At 38.8% G+C, this 14,261-nt stretch overlaps 1 protein-coding gene across 3 annotated transcripts in view; it reads right to left on the bottom strand.

Moving 5' to 3' along the window:
- Nucleotides 1–14,261, bottom strand: part of KLHL2 (kelch like family member 2) — a 139,098-nt gene that overhangs the window by 78,279 nt on the left and 46,558 nt on the right. For all 3 annotated transcript variants that reach the window (XM_027866963.1, XM_027866964.1, XM_027866966.1), the window contains exon 4: nt 10,473–10,594. In XM_027866963.1, the coding sequence (XP_027722764.1) occupies nt 10,473–10,594 (122 nt within the window). The remainder of the gene's footprint in view (nt 1–10,472; nt 10,595–14,261) is intronic.

Below are 14,261 nucleotides of genomic sequence, written 5' to 3'. Positions count from 1 at the left end.
TTAATAGCACTCACCTCTCAGGGTTATTGTGAGGATCAAAGGAGATAATAATTGTAAAGCTCTTAGCCCAGTGCCTGGCACATAGTAGGTACTATATAAATATTAGATATTATTATTATTATTATCTGAAGAGATAGCTGATTACAAAGATAGTATGCAATGTATTGGGGGGGAAGTTTGAGGGGAAGTTTTAAAGATTAACAAGATGAAAATTAAGTCTAATCAAAACCAATTTATTTCTGAAATTTCTCAACTCCCCTCCAACTGCTCAAATTCCATGACCTTAAAGCTAAGTTATCATTGAGAAGGAGCCAGGTTTCTTTGTTTTGATTCAATTCAACAGGGGCCATTTATTAAATGGTGACTCTGTGTAAGGCACTGGGTCATTTCATTAGGGATACAAAAGTGAAAGAAGGATTCTCTGATCTAATAAGGAGATGTAAGACAAATATAAAAATTATTAATAATACCAGCCAGAATATGATGACCTTGGGGTCACAAAGACCTGGGTTCAGGCTCTCACATTGGTGATGTTACCCTAGACAGTTGCTTAACCTTTCAATCTGTGAGATCTGAGAAGATGCTCCCAAGCCAGCCCTTCCTGGAGGGGGGAGAGGGGCCATAGGTGTTGCACACTGCTGCAGGTGTAGCTCTGCACTAGTAGAAATTCCTCATCAGGCGCTCCCTACACAAATGAAATTCAAATCCATTCCAAAAATGGCAGACACACAAAGACCAGTCTATGACCTCAACAGAGATTACTTACTACCTTCAAGCCAAGAAAGATTTATCAAGTAACTGAAACAGTTGGTGGCATGTAGCAATTTCCTGATCCTGTGCTAGAAATCTCTCTCCCATAACCATACTGTATTCATTTGCCATTTGCCTTTGATATTATGTGTAGACTTATAGGTGCATGTGTTGTCTTTTCTGTTAGAATGTAAGCTCCTTGAGAGCAGAAACTTTCTGGCTTTCCTACTGTTCTAACAAACCAGTTAGCTATCTAATGGACCTGAACTGGTGTCTTCATTCTCCCTCTTCCCCTCCTCCACACACTTTGCAGGTTGAATTAATAATAAGTTTTCCATCTGTTTGTTCTTTCTAATGCAAACACAATAACTCTCATATAACATCTCTGAAGTTTTGATCAAATATTCTGATTAAAAGAATGATTTCCTGATAAATTTTACAAAGTTCTTATAAAGTTCCTAAAAAAGCAGCTGGCAACATAGGATTTATAAATCACTTTATAAATCAGGAAATCACTATGTGCCAGCTACTGTTTTAGGAACTGGGAGAATACAAAGACAAAAATGAAAATTCCTCTCAAGGAGTTCACATTCTACTGAAGGTAAAGGGATAAGTAAACAGAAGATAATTTGAGGAAAAAGAGCACACTAATAAAGTGTGGGGAAAGCTTGGACTCTGCGGCAGCTGGGCTGAGCTTGTGATAGAGGCAAAGGATTCTCAAAGGTGGAGGTGAGAAAGGAATACGTCTTAGACAAGCAGACGGAGACAGTCTGGCTGGAGCAGTGTGAAACAAGCTTGGAAAGACGCTACAGGGGTGGGGAATCTGTGACCTCATAGGTCCTCAGGTTCAGCCTTTTGGCTGCGTCCAAGTTTTACAGAACAAATCCTTTTATTAAGGGGGTTTGTTCTGTGAAGTTTGAAGTCAGAGGGCTGTACTTGAGGACCTACAGGGTCACATGTGGCCTCAAGGCCACAGGTTCCCTAACCCGGGTAGCACCAAAATTGGTAAAGGGCTTTGAAAGTCAACCTGAGGGACCTGTATTTAACCTGGAGTCTCTAGGGAGCTGATGAAGATGACATAATTGCTTGGAATTTTTCAGTGATGTCCCATTTTAACAATTTAAAGCCATACAGAACTTTAATTATAGTGACGTTCCTGTAGTTACCAGATACCTAAAATTGGGCAAGTCCAAAACAAAAGGGTTGGCTTTAGATTTTATTTGATTCTTATTTTCTTTCTAATAAACAGACTTCCCAAGAAAGTTTCTGGCTTTCCTATAGTTTTAACAAATCATTTAGCTATCTAACAGATCTGAACTTGTTTCCTCCTTCTCTCCCTCATCCTCCCCCACACACTTTGCAGGTTAAGTTAATAATAAGTTTGCCATCTGCTCTATGCTTCCACATGCAAACACAATAACTCTCATGAAGCATGAAGCATCTCTGAGGTTTTGATTAAATATTCTGATTAAAAGAATATTACCAGGCATGTCCTACATGAATTACCAATTTTCATCTCTCCAAAAGGTTAAGACATAAATCAGAAAAGTAGGCAATATTTTTCTGCATCCAATGAGTTGCCAAGTCCTGAAGATTCTATTTCTAAACCTCTCGCACCTGCTGCTTTCTTCTCTCCATTCATACAGATATTGCCCTAGTTCAGGGGCATCACCTCTTACTTAATCTATAGTGACAACCTCTAAATTAAATGGCCTCCCCCTGCTTCCGGTCTGGACTCTCTCTAATCCATTCTCTAGGTAACTACCAAATTAATGTTCCTCATGACATCTCTCTTCACTTATTCCACTGGCTGTACAGGAAAAGACCTTTATCAATCTGTTCCCTATCTACCTTTCTGAAATAAGAAGAAGAACAGCTAACATTACATAGTGTTTTAGGGTTTGTAAAGTACTTTACAAATAAATATTCTCTCATTTTTATCATCTTAAAGACTCTGAGAGGAATGTTCTATTATTATCTCCATTTTACAGATAAAGAAACTGAGAGAGGCAAAGGTTAAATAATTTGCCAACAGTCACAGGGCTAGTAAAGGTCTGAGAGAGAATTTGAACTGGGGTCTTCCTAATTCGAAGTCTTGCACTCTATCCATTGTGCCATCTACTATTCATTTTATTTTATACTACTTTTTTGGTTTTTTTTTTTTAAATTATTTATTTATTTTTAGTTTTTAACATTCACTTTCATAAGATTTTGAATTCCAAATTTTCTCCCCATCCCTCCCCCCCCCACCCCAAGGTGGCAGGCAATAAGCTCTACATATACATTCAGACTGAACCTATTTTCACATTAGTCATGTTGTAAAGAAGAATTAGAACCAATGGAAGAAACCACAAGAAAGAAGAAATAAACAAAAAGAAAAGGAAAAAAAGAGAGAGCAAATAATATTCTTTGATCTGCATTCAGACTCTATAGTTCTTTTTCTGGATGTAGACAGCATTTTCCATCATGAGTCCTTTGAAGTTGTCTCGTATCCTTGCATTGCTACGAAAAGATGAGTCTATCACGTTAGTCATCGCACAATGTGGCTGTTACTGTGTACAGTGTTCTCCCAGTTCTGCTCACTTCACTCAGCATCAGTCCATACAAGTCTTTTCAGATTTTTCTGAAGTCCACTTGTTCATCATTTCTTACAGAACGATGACATTCCATTACATTTATATATCACAACTTGTTCATCCATTTCCCAACTGATGGGCATTCCCTCAATTTCGAATTCTTGACCACCACAGAAAGAGCTGCTATAAATATTTTTGTACACGTGGGTCCTTTTCCCATTTTTATGATCTCTTTGGGATACAGCACTAGAAGTGCTATTGCTGGGGTATGCACATTTTTGTAGCCCTTTGGGTTTAGTTCCAAATTGCTCTGCAAAATTGTTGGATCATTTCACAACTCTACCAACAATACATTAGTGTTCCAATTCTCCCACATCTTCTCCAACATTTATCATTTTCCTGTTTTATCATGTTGACCAATCTGATAGATGTGATGTGGTACTTCAGAGTCATTTTGATTTGCATTTCTCTAATCAGTAGTGATTTAGAGCATTTTTTCATATGACTATAGATACCTTTAATTTCTTCTTCTGAAAACTGTGTGTTCATATGCTTTGACCATTTATCAATTGGGGAATTACTTACAGTCTTATAAATTGGACTCAGTTCTCTATAATATTTTAGAAATGAGGCCCTTATCAGAGATACTGGTTATAAAAATTGTTTCCCAATGTTTTGCTTCCCTACTAATCTTGGTTGTATTGGCTTCGTTTGTGCGAAAACTTTTCAATTTATTGTAGTCAAAATTATCCATTTTGCATTTCATAATGTTCACTATCTCTTGTTTGGTCATAAATTCTTCTGTTCTTCATAAATCTGACAGGTGAACTATTCCTTGCTCTCCCAGTTGCTTATAGTATCAGCCTTTATATCTAAATCATGAACACATTTTGACTTTATTTTGGTATACGGTGTAAGCTTTTGGTTTATGCACAGTTTCTGCCATACTCTTTTCCAGTTTTCCCAGTAGTTTTTGTCAAATAGTGAGTTCTATTCCCAGAAGCTGGGGTCTTTGGGCTTATGAAACAGTAGATTACTATAGTCATTGACTACTGTGTCATATACCTAACCTATTCCACTGATCCACCACTCTATTTCCTAGCCAGTACCAAGTAGTTTTGATGACCGCTGTGTGCTCCTATTCCTTGTCTTCACCAGTCGCCTCGAGAATAAAGTGGTATGAATCCCTTATCTACTGCTCCACTGTCATTTTTTGGTTTGGCCAAATCCAGTGTGAATCTGCCTGGAGCAGAGCTCTTGCGTTACAGAGCACATCTGCAGCAAAGTAAGAATCTTTTATTCTTGTCCCTAAATATCTATTTAAATTCAGGACATGAATTATCAGAAATATTAATGAAAAGCCTTTATTAAACATTTTATCTGCGAAGCTTGATGCCAAGGTCTGGGAATACAAATATAAAAGCAAAGAGAATACCTGCCCTCAAGGAACTTATATTCTAACTGGACAACATATTCTAACACAGGGCAGCAGTAGCCAGGGAGAGACATTTTAGTTTAGAAAGTTAAGGAGATGGTCAAGGGGGATAAGACTGACACACACCATCTAGGAATAACTGATTCTGTGATTCAATCAAAGGCGTGTTCTTGCCTGATAAAGGTCATATAGCATACTTACATTATATTACATATAGCATACATACATATATACATTAACTGGGGTTGCTGTGTGGGACACACAGTCTGTACCTAGTCTGTATGTTGTCTGCCCGTTAAGAATGTAAGCCCCTGAGGGAAGAAGCTGTCTGTGCCTTTCTTTGTATCCCCATGTGGCAGGAACACTTCTAGTGCTTAATAAATGCTTGCTTACTAACAAACTCACTTAACCTCTCAGTGCCTCAAGTAAGTCTCTAAGATTATAAAATATAAAACAGTTGCCTATTTGCAGATAGGAGAGTATTCTTACCTGGGTGTTCTCTACATCATGTGACTTAAATTTTTTTTTAATCATCTCATCATGACACTCTCAGTACCACTTTTAAACTAACAGAGTTTATAAACTCAAGGACTTGATTTTTCCCTGACCACTCAGATGACTGACAATAAGACATTTTGTTTAGACTAGGCTCAAAAGAACTAGACAGCTCAAAATCTCTTGGGTCAAGTTGGATCACAAAACTAACTCTCTCTCTCCCCTCTCCCCCTTTCTCTACACACACACACACACACACACATTTAATTCTGAGGCTCCATCATTATTTTTTCTGCTCCCAATAAACCAGAAGTAAGTAAACAGGGAAATCAAGTTTTCATCAGTGAACAATTCTTCTCATGGGTTCTGGGTGCATCTTGCACATAATGAAGCAGCTGAATTTTCTGAGGGCTTATCTACAATAGGCTTTGTAACTCATCTCCTCTGTTCTTGCCCTAGAGCAGCACATTCCACTGACTCAGTCTCTGTACTGCCTAAGTATGCAATATTTTCGGCCTTATTATTTTATAGTCATGCACTCCTGATGTTCAAGCTAGTCAATAGATATATTTATTGAGGACTTGCTGTGGATTGTTTGGCTAAAATTTGCCTTCCTAAAAACAAGCTGGTAGAAGAGTCAGAAAGCACATACAAATTGTACAAGCACATATGCAACCAATAAATTTATATTTAATCAACAATGTCTTGAGTTCAGGCTTATGTACACAGCGAAAAGTGTTTCTAGAGTGACTGGAGTCAGGTGTCACTAATTCCTGGAAGTGGGGATAATACTGTATGCAATGACTTGGTAGTAGAAAGAGGGTCATGTATATTCCTTCTCAGGAAGACTTAAGTTCAAATGCACACTCAGACACTTATTAGCTGTGTGACCCTAGGCAAGTCACTGAACCCTGTTTGCCCTCAGTCTCCTCATCTTTAAAATGAGCTGGAGAGGGAAATGGCAAACCACTCCAGTATCTTTCCCAAGAAAACTCCAAACAGGGTCATGAAGGATTGGACACAATTGAAAGGACTGAACAACAACAACAAATGCACCACAGACCCTTCAACTTTGAAGGTAGTAGTATTCCAGGTATGTCTTCCATATACCCACACTGGTAAAAAACTGTTTGCATGGAAAAGATGGACATTTGCTTTCACACAAAGCATGGAGTCAGTTAAAGTGTTGTGCAAATTTCCCAAAAGCAAATCATCCAGTTTCTTCCACCTTTTCAACTCCTGGCCCACTCAACTGTACATCTGTACTGTCTGTTCCTAACAGACAGACGTAGGTCTACAGAGTATTTATTCTGATGCATGATGAAATCTGGGCAATAGACACGGTTCCTCCACTTGGTCTTTTTTATGTAAATGATCAGGCCAAATTCCTTTGCGTGATTACAGATTTCTTTCAGGAAGCTCTGCAATATCATGGGGCTTAATGCAGTGAACACAAACAGGAGTTTCTAGAGGACCTTTCTCTCCACTGAGAATTTCTCCTTAATTAAGATCTACAACCATCCTTTAAAGTTCAACCTAAATCTTTTCTCTTCCATGCGGTTTTCTCTGTCCCTCATGCCCTGGTTCTCATATATTTGCTTTGTGCCTCTCCAATTTATGCAATATGTAGGCGACAAGACACTTATCTGTATCTATGATCAGAGCAGCTTCTATTAAATCGAGATAATAAGCTCTGACGGCAGGGACCGTGTCTTATCTAAACTTTCTTTCCCAGCACTGCCCATAGTATGCTGAATGAATGACAAGACTGAACCATTTTTAAAGATCTCTGCCAAGAAAACCCCAAATGGGGTCATGAAAGGTTGGACATGACTGAACAACAACTGAACAAAAAAATGCGTAAGATGGAAGGACTAAATGACTTCTAAGGCACATTCGAACTCTTTAACTATGTGAATCATTCTCAAGTTGAGGTTCTAGCTTCTTAAGTTTGAAATGTGTATGATTCAACTAAAATGATGGTGAGGGGGAAGGTTTTGGCAAAACTTGTGTTTTTCCTCTTTTCTATTTTTAAAGAGAAATTAACTTACCTCATTTACCCCCCCTCCAAAAAAACAACACTTCACCATAAGGTAAATAAACCCAAACACTCAAATTCAAAAAGCACTCATATTTTCAAAGAAAGACATAAAATGGTTCAAACTAAAAGTTTTCAGGGAAGGGGTTATCAGAATATTTGCTGTGATTTTTTTTAAAGCACTCAAAATAAGGCAACAAGGCAGCCAGGTGGCACTATAAATAGTGCAATGAGGAGTCAGGAAGACTCATCTTTCTGAGTTAAATCTGGCCTCAGACATTTACTTGCTGTGTGACCTTGGGCAAGTCACTTAACCCTGTCTGCCTTGGCTTCCTCATCTGTAAAATGAACTGAAGAAGGAAACGGCAAACCACTCCAGCATCTTTGCTAAGAAAACCCCAAATGGGGTCAGGAAGAGTGAGACAGGACTGGAACAACTGAAGGTGAAAATAAGGCAACAATGAATTATAATTCAGTAGAGATAAAACTTAATCTTCACTGCTAAAGAAACTATCAGGACCAAGGGTTATTTATTTACTCAAGCGAATAAAACAATCACTTCTTGGTGTTAGCACTGTGATCTTTTAATAATAGTTCACTGTAAACGTGTATCCTTTTTTATAGCATCGAACATGCAGAAGATACTCATCCCCAAGGTCAGTGGCATGAGACAAGCATAGCTTTGACTATGACAGTCAACTATTAGAACAGCTCGAGTACACTTTGAGAATACAGAGCACAATGTCCTTCCTATTTACATAAACACAGGTTATCTGAGAACAGACTCAGCTCTCTTTAAATAGACAAAACCCACCACATTCATTGGGACAACCTCCTAAATTACAGAAATGCTCAGATTCAATTTTGCCGGCTTTATTTTCACCTGCCAGCCTACGAATGACTGACAGGTATCCCCCAGTTTCAAATTCCTACACGTCCAGCTTGGTCCAAGTCTGTGTGCAGCCTCGCTGTTAGGAAGAACAGATACCTGTGAAAAGGCTCTCCTCTCCTGACTCTCCTTCACCGAAACGGGGGGCAAAAAAAAAAAAAAAAAAAAAAAAAAAGGACTGTTAATGGCTTATGGTAGCCCTGCTGGGCAAGGAATGGAATAACAATAATGAAATACCCAAAAGAGAAAAAGGATATTTTGGAAATAGGATGGATTATAATTTAGCTGCCAATCTCAGCTATTTATTTTTGCTGGAATTTTATTTGGTTGCTAGAGAATTTACAGAGACAGGTATATAAAACAGGGTCACAGGCATGGCCAGGACAGTATGTCTACACTGCAGGGATTCTTGAACTTTTTTCACACACCCCCAAAATCCTAAGATTTATAATCTTTATAAAGTTGCCTACAGCACTAGAAAGTTAAGTGAATTTCCCAGAATCCCCAAGTTAGTCTGGGTCACTGGACTTAAACCTAGGATTTACTGACTCTGGAGTTGGTTCTCTATACACAGTGTGGCCTAATGTTTCCACGGTACCACAAAGATTTACCCCAAATAAGTCCTTCCCCTCTCCACTGGATAAAATAAGACTTTAAATCCACAGCCATAGTTTTGCTAAAGAGAACAAAAAGGGGGTGGCGGTAGATAGAATTCTCAGAGACATTTACCACATCTTCCAAACAGAACCTTTTTAATGTATTATTGGGAGGTTTAAGCAGCAGACACTTAAAAAGGCAAATTAGGACGGCAAGTGGTTTTCTGAAAGGCAGTCGTGACTAAGAGCTCAGGATGGAAAGAATGTGATGGTTATTAAAAGCAACACTAGAGGCGTTCTCCTAGTTCCTTGTAGGCTTTAGTCCTGATTACAAACAACCTTCAGGAGGTCTGCTTACACAGGGTGCTCATTTATGGTCAAATCATTCTCACAGCTGTTAACCCTATCACCTAGTTCATGAATCAAGGAAATCAGCTAAGTAATGAATGCACTAGTTGAAGCCTAGCTACAGGGTGGGCAGGGATGAAAAAAAGCAAATTGGCAGAGAAAAAGCAATAGATCAAAAATCTGCCACACTGGGACTTATGGCTCATTGGAAACCATGCCTTGGAATCTGGAAGATAACATCCATGGGGGCTAGTTGTAGAGACACAGTAAATTGATTGTGTATGTCAAAACAAAGCTCACCATAAACGTCTTATAAGAAGCATCTTCCTATAGTGTTAAAGATGGACAGGCTCCTACAGCCAGGCTGGATCTCACACAAAGTATAGAAGATGACTATCTTGCTGTATAGCCTCTGCCACACCATTCACCATATATTCCTTTCAGACCAAGTTTCCATGCTCTTCCTCAGTCATTACAGCAAATCTATTGTCAATATTATACATGTTGTATTTGCTGTTTTGGCATGATGGCTGCAATCTCTTGTCCTACCACATGAACCAGGCAAATAATTGACACTTCTGTTCCAGAATTACAGACCAAACCTCTCCCACTCATTTTATCCCTGGGAGAGGGATTTTTCAGACTAAGACTGGAAGGTCTCTGAGGCAGATCAGGAGAAGCTACCCTAGTTTTAAGTCCTTGTATGGAACAATCTGTAACATTCTGCAGCTTTCTAAATTGTAAAGGTTTCAATTTCCAAAAGCTGACATTTAAATTGTACTCTCTATCTTCCAGAGAAAAAAATAACAGAATCCATGAAGTCTGGTGGGTGCAAGCAGAATTCAGAGAAATTTTCTTAAGAATCTAGCCCAAATTTTCGGTTTTCTAAATAGTACTAATTTAGCTGTACCCTAAAAGAAAATGAACATAATATTCTCAAGTATGTGGAGGAGAGGCTATTGCAGGCAATAAAGAAAAACAGTTCTGCCGGTTTTCTGCCAATACTTTTTCCTTCTCCATTCTTCCATGAAATAAAGATTATGAACAGCAGCTATCAGTAATTATTGATAAACTTGACAGGTACTTTCATGAAAAGAATAAGAAGTTCACAAAGAAGCTGAATGTTTACAGCTCAGTTCTAAGAACACTTAAGACATGATCAGAAACAGTACTACAACAGTATAATCATCCGTCACATCACTCAGAAGTTAAGTTTTGTACAACTTCTCCAACTTTGTCAGAAGAGGAACAATTTGTAGGCGGTGGAAAATGAGTCTTAGTTCAGGGAATGCTTCCTCCCTTCCCTATCACCTAAAATACCCTATCATAATGTATTTGCTCTTACCTGCACATTTTCTTCAGTGACTTGGATTTCAGCAGTGTAAACATAGTCGATGAGCATCCTCAACGTCCAGCCATCCACTTCTTTTATTCGAATTCTCTTCGCTCGGCTTTCACTCATCTCACCTATAACATAAGCCCAGTGTTACAACAACTTGCATTGTAAACAGACATCAATACCACAAAATGGCTGTTGAGTCTACTACCGTGGACATCCCTTAAGTAACCAAGTGGTGGCTGCTCCACATGCACAATGAGTTGGTCTCTATGAATTGCTATGGCCAGAAAAGGTGGTCAGCATCTCTGTACTCAGCTATGCTGGTTCTTGGACAAGAGATATGATAGGGGCTATACCTGAAGCCCTTCAAGACTGTAGACCCTATCAGGGCTTGTATTCTACCAGCACAGCCTTTGAGAGCTCACGGTCAGCGTAAGAGTACAATAAAATTTTAGTGGAGAAATGGTAAATTTCCCTGCAGAGAAGCAATGTAGCTGGTCTGGGGATATTCTGATCATTACAGACCCTGAATAAAAATGACCCTCCCACATCCATCTGGGAAAGGCAACTAGTAGAGCCAAAAGCTACAAAACACCCAGAGAAGAGAAAAAACACAGAAATTACATATTGCTCCCTTGGCTGCCTTCTTGAGGGTCAAAATTTGGGAAAAGAGAGACATTTAAGAGAAACCACCTGAGGAGTTTAATATAGCCATTTTATTTAACAGCTTTTGAAGGCTGATAAATAGAAAAGCAATGCTGTTAATTACCAAGCACCAATTCATTAATGGACAGGTACTAAACAAACAAAATCATGTCATTTGGTTGTTATCATTCATTCAATGATTATGTACAAGTCTCTCCAATGGAATGTAAGCTCCCTGAGGACAATTTTTGCCTTTGTAACCATAGTACTAGGCACATAGTAAGTGCTTAATAAATGCTTACTGGTGACTGATGGACTTAAGCACTTACACAGTCTATCAGGTACTATTGTTTTAATCCCCACTGGGAAGGAAAGGTCTGCATACGTGAGGCAATTAGAGAACAGAGGTAATAAACTGCTATTCGAATAGACACAGTAAATATATATATATAAACTGTACTACAGAAATGAGAATACACAGTAAAGTGTCAGATCAGAACAAAGTAGGGTAAACCATGGAATGAATGTTAGGGAAGGTCTGTGAGTAGCATTTGTTAAGTACTCACTATGTTCCAGGCACTAAGCTAAGTGCTAGGGATACAAAGAAAGACAAAAGAGAGTCAATGTGCTCAAGGAGCTCACAGTCTAATGGGGGAGACAATAAGTAAACAACCATGCACAAAAAAGATCCATTTCTCTGCTTCCGGCAATTTTATCTAGATGTCCCTCATGCCTGGAACACTCTCCTTGCTCCACTGACTACTGACCTCCCTGGTTTTCTTTAAGTCCCAGCTAAAATCCCACCTTCTACAGGAAGGTGGGATTCCCTAACCCCTCTTAATTCCAATGTCTTTCCTCTGTTAATTATTTCCTATTTGTCCTGTACATAGCTTGCTTGGCATGTGTATCTGTTTGCATGTTGTCTCTGCATGTAAACTCTGTGAGGGCCGGGACTGTATTTTTTCCTCTTTTTGTATCCCCAGCGCTTAGTAGGCATTTCATATAAATGGTTACTGATTGAATGAATGAAGCTATATACAGGAAAAACTGGGGGCAATCTCAACTTGAAGGCACTAAAAGGAAGACTGGGAAAGCCTTCTTATAGAAAATAGAACTTTAGATGACACTTGAAGGAAGCCAAGGAAGAAACTAGGAAGTGAAGATGAGAAGGGAGGACATTCCAGACACAGCCAGTGAAAATGCCACGAGTTGGGAGATGGGTGTGGATCACACATAATATGGGGTAGGGAGAGTCAGGTGTAAGAAGATTGGAGATGAAGGGCTTTAAAAGACAAAAAAAAAAAAAATTGTATTTTATCCTGGAGGTTGTAAAACACTTTCTCACTTGCAGACTACATAATAATGTCTCCATGCTCCTACATTTTATTGAAGGAAAATGAAGAGGAAGGCATTTTCACATCTCATTCCTTAAACGTTATTCTGTAGAACACTCATGATACAAACAGGAGTTTCATGTGGAAATGTCTATGCAAACAACATTATCTTTCTAACTTAGGGATGTACAAGTATTTTCAGGAAAGAATCATGTATATGATCAGAAGTCTGGGGGGGGGTGTGGGGGGGTACTGGTAGGGGGCAGGGGAAGTGGGGATCACAAACTTAATTACCTATCACAGAAACACAAAATCTGAAAGCTGGAGGAAAACTCAGCAGATTCCTAGTAAAATTCTAGAATAGATCACTCAAAAGATGATGGTGAGTAGGGAAACAATGATTACAAAGATGTAGTCTGGCTTCACCGAGAACAGGTCATGCCTGACTAAACCTCATTTCCATTTCTGTGACTACATTACTAAACTAGTAGATGAAGAGAAAGCTGTGGATACAGTTCACCTAGATTTTAGCAAAACTTTTGATAAAGTATTTCACGCTATTCGTGAAGAGATGATAGAGAGATATGATGATGGTTTCAGAACTAGGTGGCTATTCTAACTCAAAGAAGAGTTCAATGTCAGGTTTCCAGTGCAGTACCCCAGAGATCCATGCTTGGCCTTATGCTCTTAATTTTTTATCAATGACTTGGATAAAGACATAGGTGACATGTTCATCACATCTGCTCCTATCCTAGATATCCTTTTTGTTTTTCAGTGGGGAAGAGTGCACAGCATAAGATAAACAGGCAAAAATGGGTTGTGATTATTACTTTTGTCCCCCAAATCCACATCTTTTCCAAATATCTCTATTTTGCTCAAAGGCACGACTAGCCTTCAAGTTACCCAGGTTCAAAGCTCAACGTCACCCTTGACTCATTGCTCTCACTCAGTTACCAAGTCTTGTTGATTATCCCTCCACATCTCTCACATCTGTTCCCTTCTCTCCATTCACATGGCCCTCATCACTATTGCAATGGCATGCTAACTGGTCTCCCTGCCACCAGGCTCTCCCTTCTTGAAGTCATCTTTCACACAGCCACCAAAATGACTTTCCTAAAGGGCACATCCAACTTTGTCACTTCCCTACTCAACAGATTCAAGTCTAGGTTCAAATATCATTTCATCTTAACCACCTGAATTTAATTTCTCTTTTTTTGTGTAAGTTTTGCAATGTGAATCATTTTAGTACAGTAGGAAACGTATGAAATTTATAAATAAACATACACATCTGGGGGGGTGTTAAAAAATCTGGACTGACAGAAATATGCAATTAAAAAAGTTTAGATATATCATTGATAGAGCGCCAGGCTTGTGGAGAGGAAGACTTGGGTTCAAATGCTCCGTCAGATACTTACTAGATGGGTGACTTTGGACAAATCATTTAATCTCTCTGGGACTCAATTTCTTCATCTGTCAAAATGGCCTCTAAGGTTCCTTCTAGCTTCAATTCTATGATCCTATGCATACATAAGTTTAGGATAAATAATCACTGGGTCAGATTTGTGAGAAGCTGGGGAGAGAAAATGTCAATACGAAAACCAAAAGGAGAATCTGTGAAAATAAGTCAGGAATTCACTTATGGAAATTATGCTAGTTTAAGTGAAAGTTAAAGGCCTAAAAATCACTGATTTGGGATTTATTATGACACAACCACAAAAGACTTGGAATAAAAATAAGGGCACAAATAACTGCTTTCATCTTAATCCTGCTCCTCCAGTAGAAAAATGTCAGGCTGTCCTCAAGATTTCTTGAAAGC

Source organism: Vombatus ursinus, unplaced genomic scaffold (assembly GCF_900497805.2).
Source record: "Vombatus ursinus unplaced genomic scaffold, bare-nosed wombat genome assembly UNPS02014784.1, whole genome shotgun sequence".
In the NCBI taxonomy this organism is placed as follows: domain Eukaryota; kingdom Metazoa; phylum Chordata; class Mammalia; order Diprotodontia; family Vombatidae; genus Vombatus; species Vombatus ursinus.
The sequence above is the reverse complement of the archived record's forward strand: the minus strand, read 5'-3'. Positions and strand labels throughout refer to the sequence as shown.